Raw genomic sequence first — 26,793 nt, forward strand, 5'->3', positions numbered from 1 at the left:
TTGGAACCCCCCCTCAGGTAGTTAAAGGCTGCTATCAAATCCCCACTCACTCTTGTCTTCTGATGTTGTACGTGCTAGTTAGTATGTATGTATAGAGTTTCTTTTTCTCACCTTCTCAGGACCTTGGGTGGGAGAAAGTGAAGTCTTCCTCATCTCTTATGGGGCCCTGAAAATACCCCAATTTCTGTCTACTTCATACCACCAAATTCTCTGACTTTGCTGCCAAAATCCTACTGCCTGGGAAGGATCCATCACCATGTTTATCTCCTTGTACCTCGTGTTGTCATTGACAGCTGGGCAAAGTGGGTGTAAATTGCTACTCATCTTTTGGTAGTGTTTTACATTCACTTTGTGCAGGTGTAAATGACCACAGAAAGTACAAGACAGTGAAAAATCAGGCCCATTGTCTCTGCAGTACTCCCTAGCCCTCTGTTGTCCCATTCAGCACTCTAAAGGCCAAGACCAGATGTTTTTTAAATTTTGATTTAAGTAATAATTTAAAAGACATCTATTCAAAGCTCTAGGTGCCCTAACACAGCATTAAAATATAATTAAAATTCAGTAGAATTAAATAATCAATTCAAGAGGAACTCAGCCAGCCAGCCACCTACGAAGTCTCCTTCCTCTCCTTTCATTTTCTAGGAAGCATATCCTGAGCCTTCTCCAAAACCTGGTTGAAGAAGGGTCTCCAGCATGGCACCGAACAGCACTATCAGCGGACTCAGATGGGGCTGACGCTATTAATTTAGAGGAATATAACCAATAACTTAATTTGCCAATGACCTTAGCAATTTTATTACAAATCCTTAGGTGTTTCTGCATTTGACTGAGTCTGGCTACAAAGGAAACTATTTAGAGATGACAGTCTTACATACTGGTAAAGTTACTGAGGTCTAATGATCCAGGACTAGCCACAAATTACAGGAATGTAATCTAGTTATTACTAACAACGAGGGGGGAAAAGCCTCTCCCCAAACATAAAAAAATACATAGATGTGATGTTTTTAAACCTAGTTTCTATCTCAATCTCTCTAAGTTTTGTGATGTTTCTTTGGGGCACTTGGCTTCTTTCTCCTACCTCTTGCTCCAGTCAAGTTGCAGTGTCTGGAGAACAGTGAGTAGGCCCGGACATGTCTCACTGTATGACTGTAATTACTAGGGAGTTCATTATTATTACAATTAATAATTTGCATTAATTGGTGCGCAATCATTGGGTATTGCCCAGTGGCTCCCATCAGGGATCAGGACGGCATCATGCTAGACATTGTACAGACAGAAAAAGTGAGAGTTCCTGCCCCAGGAAGCTTAATTCTACCATCATTGAAAGGAAGGGAATAACCTCAGCGTTACCTCTCCAGTCCATGAGACCATTTTATAATGGTGTGAACAACGGCACAATTTGCCCACATCTTATTTTCTGTTTAAGCTTTCAAATCAAGCCATGCTGCTGAAACGGATAATGAGGTAGGTGAAGAAATTATAGAACTGGGTCAGACTGGAGGCCTTCATCTCAAAAAAATCTCTTATCTCTGTTGTGTATTATGCAATCTCTAAGAGTTGTAAAGCACATCACTTTTACTAGGGAACGCTCCGATTCTGTAGGCAACAGTAAGGTTGACAAACCTTGAAAAGTGGCATTTCAATATTTTAGCCTAGAAGGGTTTTCCAAAAGGAAGTCTGAATTGTGGCAGTGCAATGCAATCAGAGGAAAGGGCGTGACACTGGTGTAGTGTAAGCTTCTGTGTCTTTGCAAGAATGAAAGGGGAAAAATATGATCAGAAAGACTACATCATATGGTTACCTTCTTCCCAGTGGCGTAGCCAGCTTCTAAGAGGAGGGGGAGCAAACATAAAAAAGGCGCCCCCCTCCTTGGCTCCTCCTCTGGGCGCGCCCCCTTTGGCTCCTCCTCTGGCCGCTCCGTGCGTCCCCCCTTGGCTGGCTCCTCCGGCCGCACCGCCCCTCCCCCCCATGGCTCCTCTGGCCTTGCTGTGCCACCCCCATGGGCCCCCCCTCGGTCCTCCAGCCGTGTCTGCCAGCCGCCATGCTGTGCGCCCCCCTCCGCCCCCGCTCCTCCAGCCGTGCCCGCCGTCCCCCTGCGGCTGCCGGCTGTCAGCCCACCATCCCCCCTCCTCCGGTTGCGGTAGCCAGCATGCTGCGCCGCCCCTGCCCCCGTGGCCCCCCCATGGCTGCCAGCCATGCTGTGGCCTGCGGGCGGCCAGCCTGCGCCCCCCCGCTCCGGCCGCGGCTTCGGGTCACAGGCCGCTCCCCCCGCTCCTCCAGCCGCGCGCTCGGCCCGCTGCCCCCCCATGGCTGCTTTTGGCAAATTTGCTGAGGGGAAGCGGCTGCTTCCCCTGCACTCCGCTAGCTATGCTACTGCTTCTTCCCACTCTGGCATTTTAGGGTTACGAACTTTGGCTAGGTGAAAGACTACTTGAAAAAGCACTTTTCTGAGACATGTTCAATAGATGGTTTTTCTGTGTTTTTCCAGAGCAGAGCCACTGGTATTGCTTATAAGTTAGCATGGAAATCCCCAGGTGTACCGACTTTTAGAAACTGCAGTTACAAGGCATTGAGGATGGCTCTCAGAGCTACGGGCTGCTTTTTCCTACAGAAAAGCAAAGCATCTGCCGCAACCACTGCTCTCTAGTTTGAAAACTGGTCAGAAACTTTTGTCTGTTAGTCATGGGGGAAAGTAACACTACCATCACAAAGCTCTAAACTACATCGGTTGAAAAGAAATTGCTCCGAATTACCAGAGAATTGAGTAGAAAAATGTTTCCTTTCAGAAATCTAATTCTCAGTTGATTATTTATGTGCTAACATGTATTCTTTCCAAGTAAACAAAGCAATAAGATGCTCTTAGGGGCCAAGTGAATCAACAATAATGGAAGGAAAGTTATTTTCTTGCATCACGGCTGCCCCTCTACGCTCACACAAAACCACATTTAAAAAGACAACCTCATTGGAATCAATGGGACAGAGTGAATTTCACATTTAAAAAAAAAAAAAAAAAAAAAAAACTCTGGGTGCTTATGATGCTCCCAAATATTTCCGAACAAACTAACATACCACATAGCACAGGTGCCTCAACTTCACAACAGGAATATTTAAATTTGTGTGTTCCTAAGAGAGTGATTCAGCAATACAGTTTCAGAATAAAAAGAACGTAGGCACCTGTGCCTCCTCCCAAGAGGTGACAGAGATCCATTTACTACATTGGAATTAAACATGCCTATTCTATCAATAACGTACCTCAATCAACCCTAACACAGAAGCTAGGGAGTCGCGTTATGGTTCCAGTTTTAGGTCCCAATGATTTTGTAGGCACTAAACAATAGAAATGACAATAAAATATATTTCAATGTGATTTTTCACTTGAACACAATATGCAAGCTCTTAAGGGTATGTCTACACAGCCAATGGTAGCCTGCAATCCAGCCTCGGAGCCCTAGGCTTGTGTTACAGTGCCAAAAATAGCTGAGTAGGCAGCACTTTTAAATTGTAGCTCTATCTTTGAGGCCTTGTAAAGCTTTGGCCCCTTTCTAGATGTCTGCTTGATCTTTATATTTGCTGACATTGCCAGCTATCCAGAGTTTGGCTGACTGACCAAATTTAAACAAAAACAAACTGAAATGAAGCAGAATATACTTTTTTTCCTTACCAAATAGAAATAAAGCAGCATGTGCAGAAGAAAAGCAAAAAAGAGAGGCAGCTGAGAGCTCACAGTCCAATCCATGGGCGCTGGGGAGAAGGTTACAGTGACTTTAAGCCACCTTTGAATTCTCCCGATCCTGAAAAGGCCACTGAAATAACTTAGACAGCCTTAGGGACACGTAGAATCCTCCTTTGGCCTGCCCTATGGGCTTCAGGACTGCCCATAATCTGCACAGCATGCCCTGCCCCTGACATGCCGCTCCAGCTTCAGCATACCCCCTACACCAGAGGGTCTTCAAAAGGCAGCTGTATGGCTCTCTTTCTGCAGTTCCTATACTACAGGAATCCTTCCCCAGCCAGATACAGGAATCTTATGGCCACTGCAGCCTTGTATGCAGAGTAAAGCGGTTGGAACACACTGAGGTCCTAGATTCAGTTCTAGAGGTGAAATGTAGTTCTGTTTGCAGGTCCTGTAACCATTGTCCTTTCTTCTGTGACTGCCAACAGTGCTAACAAGGTCTGATAGTACTTTTTGTGGCATGGAGCCTGTCCAATAGAAACAATTGAAGACCACCAAGTTCACATCATGTAAAGTATTGAAGAATCACAACTGCAATTTTTAATCTCTACATCTCACCTCCCCGCCCTCTTGAAAATTTTAAAATCTGCCAAAAATTGTCAGAAGAGTGAACAAAAGATAATATAGATGTCATTTCCAGTGAAATAATTCCTGAACTGTAGTCCACTTCAAGCACATTTTGCTACAGATGTTTAGGGGACTTTTTTTTTTTTTTAAACATGTCTTTTGAACAGGTCCTTTTGTCATTTAATACTGCCCCATGCTGATAAATAAAGTGCATGCTAGGAAAAGAGCCAACCATACAATACACTTCCTCTCTAAGGACTAAGCATTCACTTACCACCTAACTCTAAATGCCTGAGGAACTCCGGGGGTAGGGAAAGGGAAGCAAAGTCTGCTGCTTGTCTGTGCCATTAGAGGAGCTTGCTTTCTTTGACTGAAACACAGAATGTCTAGATAATTGAACTTTAACATTCAAACCATTCCATGCCCTTTGATCCAGTTGCTACTGTGAATGTGAGGAATCAGAATTTCAAAGCCTCCTGGATTCCCTGAAAAGTAGTATTTTTGAGTAACATGTGTTTTTCTGGTTTTTGCACTGATTTGTAATAAGACTGATAGCTGGTCACTCCAATTTATTCCTCTTAGATGAATTAATAACTTGTGGAGGAAGAGGTAAACTGGGCAGCTGGTCAACACAAAAAATTAAGAATTCTGAATCAAAAGGGGTATTCAGATGCTGATGACTCAACTCTCGTGACAGTGTAACAAAAACAGGAAATGGCACATCTGTCCTTTCTTATGACCAAGATTTCAAAGTGAATAGAGCTGGAATAAGCAAAGTTCATTCTCACCACCACGATTCATAAGGTTATAATTGCAGTCCTTCTGGGATGCTGCACACACTCCACAATAGCTTCCAAACCTCCTTAAGACGACCCTGTCATACAATAGCAAATGCTTTTCCACAGTACCTGAGCAGAATTGGAACTGCTAAAAGTCTGGCCCCAAAAGTCCTCACCCCTCCTCACATAGAAGTCTCAGACACGTCTAAGTGAATGTGAGAAAGGAGACAGGCTACAATATCTTTCAAGTTTTCTTCTCTAGTGGAGCAAGAACTCAGTGGTTAGTCTGGCTATGACTTCACTTCTTGATTTAAATCCTCATCCCACACCTCACAGATGCATTCTTGTATTCTAGTTCAGTTGATATCTCTTTAAGAACAGATTTTATTGACCAGAAAAAATGCAAATGGTTGCAGTGTTTGCTAAATACCTACGTAATGGTACTAAGGTAGCCATTGTCCCATACGTTAAAGGACTTCCCTCTATTTGGTGCCTTATGTTGCAAAACCCATATTCCTCTCTGTGTCGAATGTATTCTAAGATGAGTAAAGCATATGCTAAAGTAGTTAAGTTAGCTCTTGCAGGGCTACTTCTACAACGGGTTAAGGATTTCTCCCCAGATTTCATGATGGGGTAAGGGCTATGAAATAATCTATGCATCTGATTCTGATCTAAGGTACTTCAAATAAATCAGGAGTAACCCAACTGATGTCAGTGGATTTAGACTTATGCCGCTGTAAAAAAACAGTGTAAAATCACAATCAGATTCACTGTGCATACTCTACAATGTAAGAAGTTTGGAAATTAAAAAAAAAAAAAAAAAGACAGAAAATAGCAAGGGAAAGTCTTCAGGAACAGGAACGTGTTTGAAGAGATGCAGAAAGAAAAGTCTGATGGGCCAGCTGTGTGAGACGGGGTAAGTAATGTGCACTGGGATCTAATTATATAATAAAATATTTCTACAGTCAATGCAAAAAGCTGAGACTATAATTGGGTTTGACCCCTCTAATCCACTAGATAATCCCAGCCAGGCCAGAATCAAAGTAAGACTACTGCAGTATTTTCTGGTTGTTGTGACTCTTCTTCAATTCCTTAATGTTACTATAAATGATAGGTGATCAAGCTGTGGTTTGAATAAGAATGCCCTTCTCCTTCTTGTTGGCTGCTGGCTGGTTGATTCAGTGACTTGATCACTGTTCCTCCTACTGTCTCATTCTAATCCTCTGCAGACCATCTTGTCTTTTCCTTATCACTTACACAGAGGAGTTTATAGTTAATGGAAGTTAGATGTTGACTTTTATGGCTCATAAAGCCACTAGCAAATATCCAATTTAATACAGTCTACTGACACTAATGATTTACTGTAGTTTTCTCTCTTGCTTTGTGTCACCATGCAGTGGAGTTTGCAGCATTAAAACTATCACAGTAGAAAAGGACTATAATGTTTATTAGCAAACTAGAGGTTTTGAAGTGCCCCAAGGATTATGGTGACTAGGCACTACATTGTTACACAGACTTTATGGTTTTGGAATGTCCACAAGGCACTGTTTCCTAGAGTAAATCAGGTCCTTTGGAGAGGTAAAATTTTTGCTTTCTTGGAAGCAGACACTATGATCAGACTCACAAATTTCCCTTAATGACTGTCTTAGAAGACACCTCATGTTCCATCACACTGTGTGATGTACTGATGGTACGTAGCAATGTGGAAAGTAGTCTCTAATGGGGAGCGCGGTGGGAAGGAATGCAGCTCTACAGGGAAGGAATGGCACTATGCTACTGTTAGGTAAAAAGCAAGTCCTTACTCACCTCTCCAGCACCCGAGTTCGTGCGGAGTTGGTATGGGGCTCACAATCTGTCAGAGACCAGACACTAATTCGTTGATCAACGGGCTCACACTATCCTTAGCTTGAAAGGCTTCAGAGTAAGTGTGGCAAGTTTATTAGGGGTGAGTATCAATATTTATACACAGAAGTAAACAAAGTGATTAACAGATCATAATGGTCATGTATAATCAATCAAGATTCTACAGGATAAAACAGGTTAAAATGTAAATTCAGAAAGAGAAAAGGGGAGATGACTACTTAAGGGGAGGGGGGTGTCATGAGTAGTTCGCAGGTCAGAGCTTTGATTAAAAGTTCAGACAGAGACATCAAGTCTGGGTTAAGTTTAAGCTCATCAAAAGTTCAGACTCAACACTACCTAGAAGAGACTGCTGGGAAAAGGAGAACCAACAGGTTTGCAGTGATTAAAAAATAACGTTATTTGCTGAAATGTCCTAGAGACTGAACAGATTTCTTTGTTCATTAATTTTACCAGCCTTGGAGTAAGAAGTGTAAGTGCTTTGACAAACAGTATGAAAGCCTATTGGAGCCCCCAGTATGAGGTTGTTCAAGATAGGTAAGTCTGCCTTGGGCCTTTTTACAAAACTTTGGGAAACTGGGCCTGAGGCTCCTCCATGTGCTCAGTGTTGTGTGTCAGTGTGTGTTCACCTCAGACCAGACCCACTCAGACAATCCACCAGGAACAAGATTTTAGTCTGTAAATAAACCCAGAACAGGATTACAATCCAGCAGCTTCCCCTCTGCTTGCTGCCTCCTGCTCCCAGCTTCCATCAGTGCTGTAACTTCCTGCTGGGAAGGAGCGGAGGGTTCTTTGTGTAACACAGCCCCCTACCAACATGTCCTAACTCCCACAATAACTAAACCCCCAACCAAAGAAGCCTGTGTTCTCCTTTTGCACCATTTAGACTCCTCTTGGGTGCTCATTAAGCCCTTTTTGGTCCTACCTGTAAAGGAACATGGAACAGTCCAGCAACCTCCTCCCTGCTTGTTTGCTTCATGCTCCCAGCTTCAGCATGGAACTTCCTTCTGGGGGGGAGGGGGCGGGGCAGAGGGGACTCCTGGCAGGAACTAGGAAGTTCTCCCAACATGCTGCAGTTTGTAGTCCACAACTTGTAGTTCCCATGGCTGCTGCTGTGCTGAAGCACACTGAACCTGGGGGTAAACTGTGATCATCTGAAGTGTCCTCACTGAATCACAGCGCATATCTCTATATTTCCACCACCCAGAGTCCACACTACAGGGCTTTCGGTCTGGTGGTGTAAGCACCCCAGTGTCACAAAATAACACACTACATCTCAGCTCTAACCTTAGAGTGACCCAATTAAGATACCAAATATTTCAGAGGGAGCCTCTACAGCTCAGAAGGCCAGGTTCGAGTATTACAAAATAGTCTTACCCTCTAAATAGGTCTTGAATACAATGGCTCCACTGAAGTGAAAACTCTGACAGACTTCAGTGGGGCTAGGATCTCAACCAATGAGTTTTCCTTCACTCCCCTAACACAGGCTTCCTTCTCCAGATTATATGCACAGACAAATAACCTGCCCCGCCCCTTTTTAATCAGAAATGCCTTTTACTCCATAGGTGTAAATGGTTAACCCCGGCCAACCACCCACCCATACACCAATACCCACAACCACCACCGAGGGAGGGAGTAGCCATTATGTTTCATGCTGAGTTGAGCAAAACTAGGCTTTTCTCATACTCACAGAGACTGAACATTTAAAGCATGCACATTGCAGGCACACCTCTAAACCACCCTTTGGCCATTAGCATGGAACTTTATTCCACTACCTAAATCGAGTAAATACTAAAGGCAGATTATTCTCTATACAGTACCATGTTCATACTATACCCACAGGAGAATGGTTATCATTGCTAACCTGGTTCCAAGGAAACAAAGATTTCGGAACAGAATGTTTTTTTACACTTTTCTATTCATGTTGCATGATTTTTGTCTTCATAGAAGAGATTTTTTTGTGTGTTTTTTTTTCTTTTTAATCCATTTAAAATGTCAGGAGAAAAAGAAACCCCAGGACTGAAGATTTAATACTGAGAAAAAAGCATAGATGCAAATGACAGTACAGTATGTCACTGTGTGAGGTATTAGTTTCCTTCTGTGCTGCCAATATATTTCTTATGTGATGCAGCTGCTAAATAATAGCCTCTTGTACCTGAATATGAGTGTGCTAGATTTTTTTATATTAGCACTCTACATGGGGGGAATTCTAACACCTGAAACTAGTATGTTAATGAAACTACAGCTCTGTGCAAAATTCCAGCTGTTAACATGAGATCAGTCCATATGACAAAAAAGCGTGTCTGATGCTGCATATGCTGCTGGGTTTTTTGGTTTTGGGGAGGGGAAAGCATATGCATCTTCATCCCCGTCTGCACCACAGCATGGCACTATGCAAATTTACCCTTATCCCCAATCTGCCCTTTTATATGCAACTTAGCTGCTCTGGACTTTTGGGGGGTTTGAGATGTGCATATGGAGTGCCTCCTTTCAAGATGCATGTTGAAGTGAAAAGCTATTCAAGACGTGCAGACATCCTGCTGCTATCAGGAATGGAGAGATGTATTTTTTATTTATACTGCCCCCAATGTGCACAAGATGCTCCAGAGGACAAATAAAAAGAAGTCCCATAGGCGCTTAGAGTTTCATGTGAGAGTAACTAACATGCGGGGGTAGGGTGACCAGACAGCAAGTGTGAAAAATTGGGACGGGGGTGGGAGGGTAATAGGAGCCTATATAAGAAAAAGACCCAAAAACCGGGACTGTCCCTATAAAACCGGGACATCTGGTCACCCTACGTGGGGGAGGGGAAGGGATGAGAAAGCTCAAGACTGACAGTAACAATCTATCATTTTTAGATACTTGTATGACTCATCATGATACTACCTGGACACTTTATACTCTTTGATGTCACAAATACGGTTGTGAAGTAGGGAAGTACCTATTATTCTGATTTTTCAGATAGGGAACTGAGGCACAGAGAAGCTCAGACTCTGATCCACAAAGTCATTGGGTGAGAGAAAGGGAGAGATTGCATCAGAACGCCTAAGTCCCTTTGTATATTCAGGCCTAAGAGACTTACTAAAGGTCATATAGGAAGTCTGTGCCAGTGGAGGAAATTCAACCCAGATTTTCCACCAGAACCATCCTTCCTCTCAAAATAAAATCATGTGGGTACTCAGTTATGGTAGGTATATATCCTAATGGCTCAGTTAAAGGAACTTTTTTATGGTGGCTAATTCCTTGTAAGAGACACAGAAGGAGTGAGATTTTAGGAGGATTTGAATGAGGAGTGGGGTTGTAGCTTAGTGAATGGGTATTGGGAGGGGATTCCGCATGTAGGTGGAAAAAGGCACGGAAATGGGTGTGGGATGGAAAAGAAGGGTGTGTGAGAGTTGTTTTTGGCACAAGTTTGAATAGGTCTTTAGCTGGAGCTCACGCATTTTCATGATTTTTCAAATGGTACATTTGTCACAACAGTAGTACACTGCAACATGTCCAGAACAAAAGATCCACAGACACTGCACAGCTTTGCCTGGAGGAGCAGTACATTACAGGCAGGAGGCAGGGACACAGCACTTTCTTTGCTGTTGTGTTCTTCAATATTGTATGGATACCTTTAAAATTAAAATGCAATCGTTTACAATTTCCCCACTCACCAACCAGAGAGAGGCTGCTCCACTTACCCTAAGAAAAAAGGTTGTTTCACTTGAATGATAAGACAACACTAAGGCCTGGTCTATACTACAGACCTATATTGGTATAACTATGCCAAAGATGTGTGAAAAATCCACTCTCTTGAGCAATGTAGTTATACCGACCTAATGCCCCCCATGTAGACACTCGGGGAGGTGAATTAACTACGCCGATAGGAGCAGCTCTCAAATCAGCGTAGGACCATCTTCACTTAAGTGCTACAGTGGCGCAGCTGCACCAGTGCAGCATTTTAACCTGCCCTAAATCAGAAAGAATGGAATACAAAGCTAAAGAAAAACAACAGTTAGCTGGTGTTTAACTATACCAGTTTTGCAGTGATCACTGCTGTTTTAACTATCCAACCCAAGGGCTTTTCCTGCCACTATTGAAGACAATGGAGGCTTTGCAAGTGGGCACTAACTCCCGTGAGTCTATTCCTCAGCCCAGATCTGCACTGCAGTTTTATAGGTATTTCCTAGCTTTCCCATAGCCCTCTTCTGTCCTGCTCACATCAATGCCACAGCTTTACAAAAGTTTCCTCACTTTTTCCTATACTTTAAAAATTAAAATTATACTTAGTGCTAAAGTAAAGTGAAGTGTTTATAAATAACAAATGCAATTAAAATAAAACTATTTAGAACACTTGCAAACTATCTCCTTGTCCCCTGAAATATATCACATATTCAGAAAAAAAACAGAAATAATTGTTTTCACATATATGTAGCTATGTAGCAAAACAATACCCATCCTTTCACATCCCCAGAACTCTTCCATGTTACTTCTTTATCTTTGTCTTAGTCAGTCCCTGAAATAACACTTATCAGGACAAGCAATTTTAAAATATAAGCTTAATATTAACACACATTTTCACAGACATATTTATAGACATCCTGTGTGTGGGCAGAGCAAGCCACCCTCCGTATGTATTCCAATGAATTGGAAGATTGGAGCTTTTAAGTTGTCAGACCTGTGTATGGGTAAGAGAGACTCTATTTTCACTCATACCACAGTGAAAGATTAGCAGCTTGAAATCAGTTTGACAGTTTCAGTTACTCTATTGCATACCACAGGGAATTTTAATTCCAACCTGTGAAATTGTAATTGCTTCTCAAGAAGAACAGAGGGATTCTGGGTAATGGCCATAGCCAAGATCAGTGTCAGAGTTGCCAGTTGCTGCCACTTCAGATATTATTGGCTGTTATTCAAAAATCATTCCAGCTTTCCATATGGGAAGTTGAACTAGGGAGTGAAACTAAATTAACAGAAGCTGTCAGATGTTCAGAAATATGCAGGCAGCGATGTGACAGAGGTGTATGAACTCTCCTCAACATGTACCTTTTCTCTTTCTCTCTCTTAAAAATAAGGCTTATGCAAAAAGTCAATCTGTGTTTTATGCGCATTGCTAAATGAGGATGTCATCAGTAAAAGAATGCTGTTTAATGAAAGGATTAAATGTCAATGCTGTCCAAACAGCAGGAAAAAAAACTTTATCAGGTTGGTGTTTAGAGCAGATTTAACATGCCCTTGCCATTCAAGTTTTTGTCGCGTGATAGATTTCTCACTGAAAAGAGTTTGAAGTAGAGAGTGCAAAGCTACCACAGTCATCTAAAAACAGACACAGTCGAGGCTCCTTTTTGTTTGGGAAAAGTAGGGTTGTCAATGAATCGCAGTTAACTCATGCGATTAACTCAAAAAATTAATCGCGATTAATCACAGTTTTAATCACACTGTTAAATAATAGAATACCAATTGAAATGTATTAAATATTTTGAATGTTTTTCTACATTTTCATATACATTGTGATCTGTGTTGTAATTGAAATCAAAGTGTATATTATTTTTGATGACAAATATTTGCACTGTAAGGGTATGTCTACACTACGAAATTAGGTCAAATTTATAGATGTCGATTTTTAGGAAGCGATTGTATACAATCGATTGTGTGTGTCCCCACTAAGCGCATTAAGTCAGCGGAGTGTGTCCACAGTACCGTGGCTAGCGTCGACTTTCGGAGCGTTGCACTGTGGGTAGCTATCCCACAGTTCCCATAGTCCCGGCTGCCCATTGAAATTCTGGATTGAGCTCCCAATGCCTGATGGGGCAAAAACATTGTCGCGGGTGGGTTTGGGTACATGTCAGTCGCCCCTCCCTCCGTGAAAGCAACGGCAGACAATCGTTTTGCGTCTTTTTTCTGTGCAGATGCCATACTGCTTTCAGCAGACAGTGCAGTAAGACTGCTAACCATCATCATCCAACCACCGCTTCCGCTGCAACTCTGCTCTCCTGCTGCCATGAATCCACCTCGCCGGTCCTCTTGTAGTTCTTTATAAATATCTATTCTCGTGGCATCCCGTCATCATCCACCGCTTCCGCTGCAACTCTGCTCTCTTGCTTGTGTCTCAATAGTGAATTTCTCCATGTTGTCTGTTATGGGCTCCCCGGAACGTGTGTTCTTCCTCGGGAAATGTGCACAGTGCTAACCGTCGTCCTCCACCGCTTCCGCTGTAACTCTACTCTCCTGCTGCCATGAATCCACCTCGCAGGTCCTCTCGTTGTTCGGTATAAATATCTATTCTCGTGGCATCCGTCGTCATCCACTGCTTCTACTGCAACTCTGCTCTCCTGCAGATGCCATACCATGGCAAGCATGAAGACCACTCAGCTCCCCGCTGCTGTTGTGAGCATTGTAAGCACCTCGCGCATTATCCTGCAGTATGTGCAGAACCAGAACCTGCAAAAGCAGGTGAGGAGGCAATGTAGTGTAGACCAGGGCTAAAAATGATAAACAAAAGAAATAGTATTTTTTAAATTCACCTCATACAAGTATTGTAGTACAATCTCTTTGTCGTGAAAGTGAAACTTACAAATGTAGATTTTTTTGTTGTTATATAACTGCACTCAAAAAGTGCAGAATAGGCATTTGCATGGCACTTTTGTAGTTGGCATTACAAGGTATTTATGGCCCAGCTATGTTAAACATTTGTATGCCCCATTCATGCTTCAGCCACCATTCCAGAGGACATGCTTCCATGCTGACGGTGCTTGTTAAAAAAATGTGTTAATTAAATTTGTGACTGAACTCCTTGGGGGAGAATTGTATGTCCCCTGCTCTGTTTTACCCACAGTCTGCCATATATTTCGTTATAGTAGTCAACCTTCTGCCAGTGGCATCTGACTCAGATAATGAAAATGCATCAGTCCGCACTGCTTTGGATTGTTATTGAGCAGAACCCATCATCAGCATGGACGCATGTCCCCTGGAATGGTGGCTGAAGCATGAAGGGACATATGAATCTCTAGCGCATCTGGCACATAAATATCTTAGGATGCCGGCTACAACAGTGTCCTGAGAACACTTGTTTTCACTTTCAGATGACATTGTAAACAAGAAGTGGGCAGCATTATCTCCTGCAAATGTAAACAACTTGTTTATCTGAGCGATTGGCTGAATAAGAAGTAGGACTGAATGGACTTGCAGACTCTAAAATTTTATCTTGTTTTATTTTTGAATGCAGGTATTTTTGTACCTAATTCTATATTTGTAAGTTCAACTTTCATGATAAAGAGATTACACTACAGTATTTGTATTAGGTGAACTGAAAAATACTATTTTTTTTTACAGTGCAAATACTTGTAATCAAAAGTAAATATAAAGTGATCATTTTACACTTTGCATTCTGTTTTGTAACTGAAATCAATATATTTGAAAAATATAGAAAACATCCAAAATATTTAAATAAATGGTATTCTATTATAAACAGTGAGATTAATTGCACGATTAATTTTTTTAATCGCGCAATTAATCACGATTAATTTTTTAATGTCTAGACAGCCCTAAAAAAAGGTGTTGATTACTAAATAGCCAAAGACATACTCAAATGGTTACTGTGAATGAATATATGTGTGAGAGAGTGAGGATGCATAGGCTTTAGGGATACTTTATTTTATTTTATTTTGTTTGCAGTGTGCTTTGTGGGGCAGAGGCTCTCTTTTAGTTCTGTGTTTCTACAACACCTAGGACAGCAAAACAGGATCCTGATCTATGACACAGGCTCCTAGATACTATGGTTTTACAAATTCAGAGTAGACTCAATGTATCTGATTTCTCAACCACTGTGATGGTGCACAGAGGGATGTTCTTTTGTGTACCTAGGTCTCAAACCATAATGATGCTGTACAAATTAAAAATTAACGCCTTGAATGGAAGGCACTGGGAGCACAGAACAGAGATATAATGTACTCATGCTGACCTGCTCCATAAAATAGAGTTGCATTAGTTGAAGTTTATCATTGGTCTACAATGGCAGCCTCAAGTAGCAAATAGTGGGGGGTTCAGTTTGTGTTCTGCCTGAAGGCCCAGTTGAGTTCTTATTTGATTAGAATTGGTTTATCCATCCTTGATCTATACCCAAAGTTTACCAGCCACAAATCAGGCAAATAAAGAATGCTCTATAATAGAATGTGTAAGAGCAACCCCTCAAAGTCAAAAGTAAGATGGTAACATACTGAAGGACTTCCAAATATCTTTGGAAGACTTTATTTGAGAACCACAGTATATGCAGCCATTTTCTCCTACCTTCTGCTGAGATGCATTTTTTTTTTTGCAAAAATTCTGAGATCATAAAAAGTTGTGGGTGAAATTCTGGCTGCAACTAAGTCAATGGGGCCAGAAATCCATCCTGTTAATTTACCCACAAGCATATTAAGCCTCTAAACAGTGTGAACTATGCAATTTTGGAAATTTGTACAAAGATAACTGTTTATTTACAAGGTACTCTGGTGGAGAGCTGGAGAGAAGAGATGGATACAAAGTGGGTACCTGTATGTTCTTTAATGTTCCTAGTTGGGAGGCTGAGCTACTGATGTTTCTTTGTCATAGGTCAAAAATTACTTCAGACATGGCTGACACACCAGTGGTGACAGATACAAATTACAATAGTTGAACAGTTCTACTACTGAATATTTGATTTTAATATACAAAGACAAGCATCAAGAAAAATGTTTAAGGCAGCTTAAAATGCTCAGCATCCCAAGAAATTACCAATACTTCTGCAGGAAGAAAAGATTCCTTAACAATTTAATGGGTTTCCTACACACGCATTTACCTGCAGCTATGGTAAAAGACAAATAAGCAAACACTTGTTTCTTCTTTAAAGAAAAAAAATCTATAAGAGAAAAAGTCTGATGTGACAAACCATTTTCCTGCTCTTGATTAAATAACCACAGAATGCAAACAGGAGCAGGATGGGTCTCACTTAAACTATGGATGAAAGGAAAGGCTTAGGGTGAGTACAAATTATTGCTCAGTTTACATCTGTTTTTTAAATAGATTTCCTCTGAAGATTTTAATCAGCACTTTATTTTTGTTCACAAAAGCTTCATTCAGTTCAATTCAGTGTTTTATTTAAACACCTCGATAATAAAAAGTAACAAGAATTGCCAGTAAAGCCAGGCTGACAGACAGCATCTTCAGTCCACCTCCTTCTTGCAGCCAAGGAAGTTGCATCACCATCCTGGAACTGAGTGATGCTTTTTCTCGGATCCCACGGGAGGGGCATGCTTTCAAATTCAAGCCATTTTCCAGCACATATCTGAACTCCTGTAGAGAAATGCAGGAATTAGATTAAGCTTGCATGCTAATTACATTTGATGATGTATATCAAGTACAAAGGAAATCTCCCCTTAGTAATAATGTCCCTTTTCAAGTCAAACAATAATTCAGTCTGTACTGCATCTTGAATTCTTGTTGTTTATCTTCTTCATTTCTCATATATGGTGAAGAATTTGTGCTGATGCCATACCGAGTCAGTCTCTTCAGTGACATTAATTTCCAAATCAATAAAACTGTTAACAGAACAGACAAATTGCTTGGCAACAATGTCAAAGAGAAGTTGTTTGGGAGGGTGTTTTTTTTTGTTTTGGTATCTCACTACCCTCCCTCTCTTTGGTTCCTTCAAATGGGACTGTATAGCTAGCAATATAGGGGACTAACAACATTGCCATCTTTTCCACAGCAGGGCCCTGCCAACGTCAATCATTGTGTCTACCCCTGGTGTGCCAGCTCAGTGGTGTTCCAAAGTCCTCCCCCCGCACTTTTTCCCTGACCCTCACCAGGCAACTGTGCTAAAACACTCACCTTCTTGTTCAGCATATTGAGTCTCAAGGTCTCCTGCTAGGGCTGCTATTACCACTCTCAACCTGATTAAAAGCCCCAACAGTCCTCAGTAGCAGGTGGATCTATACTGCAGCATGGTTACGGCACGCTGAGTCGCCATTTCAGCTTAAAATCTGAATGGTAAAATTAAGCCTAACGGAAGTGTTCTCTACTGCAACACATATCTAGTTCAACAGAGTTGTATGGTTAAAAATCACAATGTCTGTTTAAATGCCAGTAGAATACATCTGCAAGAAGGTGTAAATGATGGAAAAGAGTATAAAACAAAAAAGGTTTACTAATATGTTGTCATAACATTTAATTTTTTCATTCTGTTTATTTTGGCTTATGCTTGGTTTACATTACACTTTTTCCTAGACTCCTTTTCTTTCTTTCTTTCTTTCTTTCTTTCTTAAACTGGAATGAACCACTTGGATTTTAACTTCTTGAAATCTCCCATTTAAAAATATTTTTGGAGAATCACTTTTTGCCCCTCACTTTTTCTACTTGGGCATCATTACTTTTGCTTTCCACTTGTACTACGAAGTGCCTGTCTGAACAATCATACATTCCTAAGCTGCTGTAACAGGACTGTGTGCATGTTTGTCCATGGCTAATGTAGCTCCTGACTGAATACAACACATATAAACCATTGAAGGTGCCTGCCCATGTCTAAGTGGGACAGCACAGCCTAAACAGTTGACTTCCTTTATCCACTCCAGGATTAAATACTGTTATAGTATTTGTGGAAGGAAAATTATTATAACTGCTTAGATAAACAAATATCAAAGGAGCAAAATGCAGCCTCAAGTAAGTGCAGTTTTAACATCTGAGGTGTTGTTAATTTAGAGTGCACACAATGCTAGTTGGAGGATTTCTGACCATGTAACATGTGAAATGAAGATGACTTGCTACATGTACTCTAGGTACAAAGATTGTCAACTGGATGAAGGAAGGAGAAGTAAATGGACAAGTATATTGGGACACAGTGCTTTCCAGTGTAAGATATTGAAACTAAAGGATTCCAGGACTGCATCACTATATTGTGAAGAATATGTTAGTTTTTCACCATAAAATATTGCATGTGTCGACGGATATTGCTCTGTACTGATAGGTAGAGTAATTAAAATCTATTCCTAAGGAATCTAAAAAATTAATAACTGGCTACAGCTATTTTATTCCAAGAGTCAAAGCTAATTAACCTTTATATGCAAAATAAACTGGAAACCACAGAAAACCAATTATTAAGGATTTTATTTATCTGAAACAAGCTACCCAGTAATATATTCGTTTCTAAGACTGGTCAAAGTTGGAGGAAACCTCTCTTCTCCTCAAAAACTGCATGTCTTCAAAATTCTACTCATCTGAGACAAATAATTTCTTCTCATGTCCAAATAAAATATTAGGTGTTTTTCATACTGTAGGTTAGGTAGATTGTGCATCTGTGTCTAAAATTTCAAAACAATTTTATAAGAGTGATTTATGCTGATATTTAATTCTGTCTAATGTTTTCAAACCTGAATAACTAAAATTAGATTCCTCAGCCCATATTTAAGTCACCTAAATAAAAGTGGCTCGGGTATCAGAAAAGCTGGGTACCCACAAATCCCAGTGAAGTCAATGGGAGCTGCAGGTACTCAGCATCTTTGAAAATCAGATCATTTCTCGTTAGTTGCCTAAATATGAATTTAGAAGCTTTACATTAGGCATCAACATTTGAAAATGTTGGCCTGTGTTTCCAGGTACTGGCTTTCACTACTCTCCAGATGCACAGTATATTACACATAAAAACCCTTGAATGTACTTACCAGAATCTCATCTTCTATCTACTCCTGGGGTAATTCTGCATCACTGCACATGCACAGAATTCATGTCCCTTGCAGATTTCTTTGCTTCTGCACAGAAAAATGACTTCTGATGGGGAAGCAAAGAGAAGCCACAAGAGTAGTCATATGCCCCTCCCCTGCAGCGCAGGCAGGTCAGTTTGGGCACCTGGAGCAGTCGGTAGAGACATGAGGGAGGCTGGGCAGTCGTGTGTGTGTGTGTGTGTGTGTGTGTGTGTATGTGTGTGTGTGAGAGAGACTCTGTTCCTCTCACTCACTATTGAGGCATGCTTAGCGTGGAGGGGCAGGGCTTTGGGGTGTTTCTGAGGAAGTCAGTGTGGGGCAGGCTCTGTCCCCTCAGGCAGAACAGAATGTAGCAGTTTGCCTGCTTAGTGAATTGTTCCCGTTGTCTTTGTGAATTCCTCCAGGAGTATAAAATAGGTGTAAAAGTTTTAAGGCTTCTTTACATTGCCAGAGTGGTGTAAAGGACAGAATGGCCTTATAAATGCTTATGGTGCTTTAGTGACTAGAACTGGTCTAAATTTTTGGACTGAAAAAATGTGCTCCATGAACTGTTTGCTACTGACCTTTCTCGTGATGGTCAGTATAAATTAGTAGCCAATATAAACTGAGAGTTTGATTCCCCAGCCCTCGCTTGCTCTTTCCTATGATGAAACAACTGAGCTGAATATATTTGTTGACTAATAACTAGAAATAAAGGGTCAAAGCTAGCTATATTACTATTAGGCAAGAGGGTTTGCGGATTTCCTCCAAAGCTCCTCATTCCCATTCTCCATCGATTGTATTGTAGTTTAAATAAATTACCTAAATAAATGAAACCAGGGTGATTACATTGCGTTATTTTGACAAATAAAATATGCAGAATTTTAAAATATTGTGTGCAGAATTTTTAATTTTTTTGCACAGAATTCCCCCAGGAGTATCTATCTAATATGTTTGGGGATCGTTACAGATAATTTAATAACCTATTTTATCTTTTTAAAAATATGTGAAGGTAATGATGCTTCGATATTTCTCACCAGTAGGATTAATGGATTGGAACACAATACTATGTTTTATTTGTTTGCGTATGCATGTTTTTATTTTCTTACTTGATTTTCTCATATGGCAACTTTACTGCAATGTGGATAAATTTCTGACAACTGCACTACAGTTTTATTTTGTTTTCATCTTTTGTTTTAATCTCTGAAGCATGTACTTATATTGGCAATCAAGTCTGAGAAACTCTTTCCACAAAACGATCACATTTTCACAGTATCACAGATTACAATGGACACTGTCAAACCCGTTAGACCAAAAGTGTAATATCTAATAAATTTGTACAGTACTATTTTTATATTAAATGTTAAATGATTCAGTTGGAATAAAAGTAATACTGAAATCAATAGAAAATTTATACTGGTTTAATACTTCCATATGGACTAAAAGCAGGGCTGGCTCCAGGCACCAGTTTCTCAAGTAGGTGCTTGGGGTGGCCGCTCCGGAGAGGGATGGCAGGTCCAGGTATTCGGCGGCAATTCGGCGAACGGTCCCTCACTCCGCCTCGGAGTGAAGGACCTCCCGCCGAATTGCCGCTGCAGATCGCGATTGCGGCTATTTTTAGATCGCGATCACGGCTTTTTTTTGTTTGTTTGTTTGTTTTTGTTTTGGCTGCATGGGGCGGCCAAAACCCTGGAGCTGGCCCTGACTAAAAGGTCGGGATTTTCACATAATGTGATTATTTTGTTTTAGTTTTATTTCTCAATGTATCACATACATTTCTGTTTGGTACAGCACATCTCTTTAGGAAAGCCTGAAAAACGTTAATTTGTGTAAGTAGGATCATTAGTATGTTCATCTGTTACATAGCACAGACTCTACCAACTACTTTCTAACCTGTTTCAAAATCCTGTCCTGCAACATCGCTGCACAGGGAATATGGTAAACTTTTCTTTAAAGTATTTGTCCTGCTCTCATTACTATATGTTGGAGAAGATGCATTAATGAGGAATGCATTAATCTGGTTCTGTCCACCTGCCACTTGTTCCAATCTTGCACAACAGCCTCTGAAATAAGATCTGTCCCCTACCTGTCAGTAGTTGCCACTGGCTTCTAGTAATATTGGATAAGATTCTGTGCTGCATCTCTAAGAGGTGAAGCACAGAATTTGCAGCTTGGGGGAGAGGCGCTAAGGTGCATTTAAATCTACCTTTGCACCCTCTTGATCCTGGGCTATTCCAGGGTTTGAGTGGCCAACGTGTAATTTAGACAGACAGCAAAGCTATGTTGATCAGGAGGGTAATTTTTTTCCACCCCAAATGACAGCTATGTTGGCAAAAGTCCTAGTGTGGATGCACACAAAAAAAGCCTTTTGCTGGTATTAATTACTCCATTTGGGGAATTGGCTGTAAGCTATACAGCAAAAGAATTTTGCATCTCCACTGGAGGGGGAGGGGCGTAGCCAGTATACCTCTACTGATAGAGCTATACTGGCAAATTATTTCCAGTAAGGCCTAAATTATGGCTGCTACCAGAGGCTGCCCTATGGTCTACAGAGCTGCTTGGACTCTCCGCAGTGCTGTGTATTGTGGCCTGCCACAGACACATCCTTCCTACTCCCAGCCCCAACCCCTACACATTCCCAACACCACGACTTGCAAGGGGAAATCCCCCCAATCAAAACCCAGGTTATTAGGACCCTTTTAGGTCTGTCACTCTGGCCCTTTTATCTCGCATGAATGGACTGGAAGGGGATAAGAATCTCACTTGTATTTGACAGCATCATTCCAATAAGTCTGATTACTGAGCTCACTCCCCAATCCTGCATTGCATTAAGTTTATATGGTGGGATATACCATAGTGTCTTGTTTGTGAGAGTCTTGAGAAAACATGTATTTACTTCCAAGAAAATCTTCAAGGCACATATGTAAGATTCTGAGTTGGTCTAACTTTCACCATACATAATCTGTATCCAGTGGAAGTATAACATTTCCCTAAATCTAGTTGGAATGGATTTTCATAACTTCAGGAATTGGGAAAAAGTACTGTATAATGCAATCCAGTGTAAGTCAACAGGAATAAAGCTAGACGAGCCTGTTTTTCATGTGAAAAACATTTGGATCAAATACACAGGTAACTCTTATTATGCTTCTAAAATCACTTAGTACATGTATAAAAAGATGCGTGCCATAACTGAGTCTTGATATTATTTTCCAGAAATAAGCAGTTCAAAATTAAAACTGTTGGTAACCTCATAATTAATAGAAACATTGTCCCCACTAATGAGAGAGAGAAGGGAAAAAAGTGGGGAGAAATTATCAAAACACAAATGCAAAAACAGCCACTTTGAGTCCAGCATCTCGTATTTCCACTGAATTAGTCTTTCATCTTATTTTGGCAACAGCAAAGTAAACATAAGACTTTGCTAATAAGGTACAATATAAATTATTAAACCATCTAGCATATGATCAAATGCATTTCAGATTATTTTCTGAATAATTCTGCCCTGACAACTGCCAGGAGTAATATATTTTGCGTGCTCTTGTACAGCCACATTGATTGCTGTCTTTCTGATGCTCTAGTCCCTGACTTAAACTGCAGTGCATGAAAGTGCATCAAAACCGAAAGTTTGGCATCTGTCAATCACCGCCTAGCTTTTTTTTTTTTTTTTTGGTAAGATCTCACTTCATGTTTGTCAACAAAGACATGATAGCTACTCTTCAGCTCTGAGCTGAGGTTTTAACGGATTCAAAACATTTCTTATATGCAAATTTCTTTTGTGGTTCAGGGGCATTGTTAGAGCTTGAAGTGTTAGCTAACTACAGTAAAAAATTATTTGACTGAATATATCTCAAGATAAATTAGACTGCTGAATCTTTTATTCCAACCATACAGTACTACAGGGTTTCTCAAACTTCATTGCACCGCAACCCCCGTCTGACAACCAAAATTACTATACAACCCTGGGAAGGGGGACAGAAGCCCGAGCCCCAGCACCCCAGGCAGGGGGGCCAAAGCCCAAGTCCCACTGCCCTGGGGAGCACCAAAGCTAGAGGGCTTCAGCCCTGGGCAGTGGGGCTCGGACTATGGCTTCAGCCCCAACCCCCATCAAGTCTAATGCCAGCCCTGGTGACCCCATTAAAATGGGGTCGTGACTCACTTTGGGGTCCTGACCCACAGTTTGAGAACTGCTGCAGTACTACATACACACTTGTACAGATCTTAAATAATCAGGCACAACAAGCATATGTGAAAAATTAAAAGAAAAAAATGTTAAAATATGCATTATGCATCATATTATGCTATTTGAATCACAAACACTTGGGGCTCTTGTATTTTGGAGGCATTTTCATGATTTTCAAAGCAAACAATTACGAAAAGGTCCTATAGAATATATTAGAAAATTATATCCCTGCTATCAAATTCTAAAAAGGGTAACATTTCCTGTTTGATTCTATAAATTTATAGAAGTAATTTCTATAGAGCCCCATTACACATTTTTATAGAGTCCCATATATTTAATCTCTACCAAATTCTATAGGCTTTTTTCAGAAGGCCAGGATATGATCTTAAGAGTCAAAACTTAATCTGCATACAAATGAATTATCTTTTTCCAAATGTCATTACGTAATCCTCACAATGCTAACAACATGTGGCATCCTTGCCATTATGAATCTCAAGTAATATGCAATGTTATCTAGTTGGAAACAGAGAAAAAAATCAATGCAAAAAAAGTATTCTGTTGCAACTTTTCAGTTCCCTAACTTAAGTGTGTTTTGGGCAGCTGATGTGCCATATGTTTCCATCTATAAAATTTCACCATCCTCTAACCTAAGAACTGACTGATTCCAGATGCCTATTCAAAGCCAGGTTAACATTTGCTTATTCATTACAAGAAATGGGAAGTCTTGAAAAATAACCAAAACAGCAAGGCATTTTTGAAAGAGGAATTTCACTTTGTTTATTCTTTGCATTATGTACGTAAGAAGGGCAGGGGGAGAGAATTGGACACAGGGTTAAATACATAATTGATATTTATTTGTTCTTAGTAGAAGGAACAGAGGGAGCCTCACCACATTTTGGTAATATGCTTTGATTCTTACTCAGTTCCAACCATTACTAAAGTTACAGCAGAAAAATAAATTCATGAAAGCATTGCACAAATAGACTGCAATCTGTAAGCCTGTCTTATTTTCCATAGATAACAATCACTGAATCTGAACCTGTCAACTCAGGTCATGACTACCACTAGAAGCTTGCCTGTGGACAAACACAAACAAAATGCTTATTTGATAATGAGGGGTCATGCAGAGACTGACTTTAAGCTACAGTGTGTGCAAGTTTCTCTCAGATCTAACAGTTTCTCTGAGATTCATTGTCCATTATGAAGATCAATTATTGCTCTGCCCTGCCCTACCCCCGCACATCAAGAGTGCAGCCACAATTTGATGTTTCTTTCTTCATAACATTTCCAAGATCTGGTCTTTTCTTTCTGTCAATACAGCTGACACACTCCCAAGGCCTCAACTCCTATCAACCTATTCCTCTCTGAAATTTTCCATGCTGTGTGTCTGCCTTAGGCTGAATTTTTATGAATAAATGAAAAGATCTGACAAAGAGCTAAGAGAGAACTGGGACACGCTGGGTAAAGAGAGTGGGAAACTAAAACTGAATAAGGCGCGCAGGAGGGAGATTGGGACTAGCAGCTGGTGGAAACTGGAATGTGGATGGGGGAGTGGGTCAGAAATACATATTGGATAAGGAGCCAGAAAGGGAGGAATTGAGACTGGTTGGACAAGGAGACCGGAATGGGGAGTCTGGAGGAGTAAAACTGGGCAAAGACACTAGGACTGGAATGAAAAGCCAGAGCAGTGAACACTGGGAATGGGAAGGTGAGAAAAATGGGACTGGGATGTGGTGATATGTTGGTGGGGAGCTTTTCTAGTTAATAAATGCTAGAATTAATTTTGGCCTCCTTGTATGCATGCATGATAGGATACCGTTTTAATTATATGACCACATAGAATTCATGTGGGGGAAAAAAGTAACTCATTCAGGACACAGAATGTAAGGTGTTCAATTAATGAGGAGCTGTTCAATTTTTTGTTTTGGTAATGTATACACACAAGGGGGCTGAAATTAGGTTGCCCAGGCAGCCTTAACTCTGGCATTTCCTAACTTTTGAGTGCTTAACTTTGCAATCTTATGTGGTTTGAGAGCGAGAGAGAGATGTCCTTAGTTTCTCTTTAGCCTATGATTTTCACACAGAATAGTTCTTTAGTATTTAGCAAGGTCTCCAGACTTTTCTCCAAATGGAACAGGATGTCGGTGTGGGTGTGTATAAACTAAGTCAGTCAGATATTATACAATTTTCCATTCTGGTGTTTACTCTTCACTTCAGGCCATTTACCTTTATGAATAGTTATCTTGATCCACTGATTCCTGATGTAAGGGTTTCCATTTCACTTAATTTGCTCTAGAATCTCTTTGGTTTCTCTACTGCTTTTGCTCTGCATTGGCTTTTCCAGGCCCCCATCTTGTGTCTCCATCAAAGATCTCCCATCTGGCACTGGCTCCTCTGGATCACGAGTGTCACTCCAGCATTATTGATCTTTAAAGACTTAACTGCTGTCATTAAATGGTGATGGGAGCCATCTGTTTACTTTCACAGTGCACAGAGGTCTTTCATCACTTCCCTGTCTTGGATGTGCCATGGCTTCCTTTGGATCATACAAGTGTCATTCCAGGATGATTTGTCCTTAAAGACCTAATTACGTCAATTAAATTATCACTCCAGTTCTGCTTACTCTCACAGAGCATGGGAGTTTTCACCCACAACCACATCACTTCTATCCCTATATGCACTTTTATTCCTGTACTGACCTTTATGTGATCCCCCATGTTCACTTTTTCACTCAGATATTCTTTTATAGTTCATATAGTTAGGATTTTAAATTCTTTGATTTTCTTTCTTTCTTTTTTTATTACACATACCGGGGGTTCACAAGGTAGAACAGATCTTAAATCTTTTCATCTCAATGCTGGACTTCCTGTGAATACAGACACTGAAATTGCAAAATCTAAAATACTAGAGCTACCTTTCTGATATCCTACTCTTCTTTGTATTACGGTAGTGCCTAGAGGCCGCAGCTTCACTTTACAAACGTAACAAAGAGTCTGTCTTCACTTCAAGGTGGAGGTATAAATTCCAATTTGAGGAGACATACCTGTCCCAATTCTGATCAAGCTACTGTGTTAAAAATAGAGTGTAGCCGTGGTGGCAAGAGTGGCAGGAGGGACTTACTGCCCCAAGTACGTACCTAGCATCTTGGATGGGTATTTGCTTAGGGCAGCTAGCCCCACTCGCACACCATGGCTACAGTATTTTTAGTGCACTGGCTCAATTACAGCTAGTGTGGGTAAGTCTCCTCAAGCTGGAACTTGCACCTCCAGGGCGATGTGCAGATACACCCAAAGATATGGTCCCTGCACTATAGAGTTTACTATCTAAGGCCTGGTCTACACTATGGGGAGGGAGCGATCTAAGTTATGCAACTTCAGCTACGTGAATAACTCACTGCGGTGAGTCGACTGCTGACGCTCCCCCGTTGACTCCGTCTGCGCCTCTCGCTCCGGTGGAGTACCGGAGTCGATGGGAGAGTGCTTGGTGGTTGATTTATCGCGTCTAGACTAGATGCGATAAATTGACCCCCGCTGAATTGACTGCTGCCCACCGATCTGGCAGGTAGTATAGACAAGCCCTAAGTGTAAGAATATAAACTAGAGATGGATAAAACACATTCAGGAGAAGCTTAAGAAAACAGTGAGATGATATTGGTTGCCACAGAAATCAGTGCTCACAACAAACAAACTGCCATTGTGAAAAAGCTATGTCCCATTCCTCCCAGCCTTGCACACTGCAGAAGAATCTGCTCACAGTGGCACAGTCTATCATTATGTAGCAGTCGGTGATTAGACTTAATAAGCTCAGCAAAAATGCTTTTTAGTATCAATATGTTGTTAAGACTGACACAGGTAATTCTTCCACTCTGTAGGTTGGCCACATTAGACCTTTTAAAAATGTTCATGGTGCAAACATAATCAGTTCCTGTCAAACACATATAATCTCACCGGTTCTAGGCAACATAATTCCTTGTAAAATCAGAGAAGCTGAATCAATGCG

At 40.9% G+C, this 26,793-nt stretch overlaps 1 protein-coding gene across 2 annotated transcripts in view; it reads right to left on the reverse strand.

Annotated features, from left to right (window-relative positions):
* Window positions 1–26,793, reverse strand: part of CDKAL1 (CDK5 regulatory subunit associated protein 1 like 1) — a 774,423-nt gene that overhangs the window by 131,106 nt on the left and 616,524 nt on the right. Inside the window, exon 16 of one of the 2 annotated variants that reach the window (XM_054018029.1) lies at window positions 15,574–16,233. The exons of the other annotated variant lie outside the window; for it this stretch is intronic. Coding sequence (XP_053874004.1) covers window positions 16,039–16,233 — 195 coding nt within the window. The 3' untranslated portion in view covers window positions 15,574–16,038. Of the gene's footprint in view, window positions 1–15,573; window positions 16,234–26,793 lie in introns of those variants that run through there. 2 annotated transcript variants of the gene reach the window in all.

This window comes from Malaclemys terrapin, chromosome 2 (genome assembly GCF_027887155.1).
Source record: "Malaclemys terrapin pileata isolate rMalTer1 chromosome 2, rMalTer1.hap1, whole genome shotgun sequence".
Taxonomy (NCBI): Eukaryota; Metazoa; Chordata; order Testudines; family Emydidae; genus Malaclemys; species Malaclemys terrapin.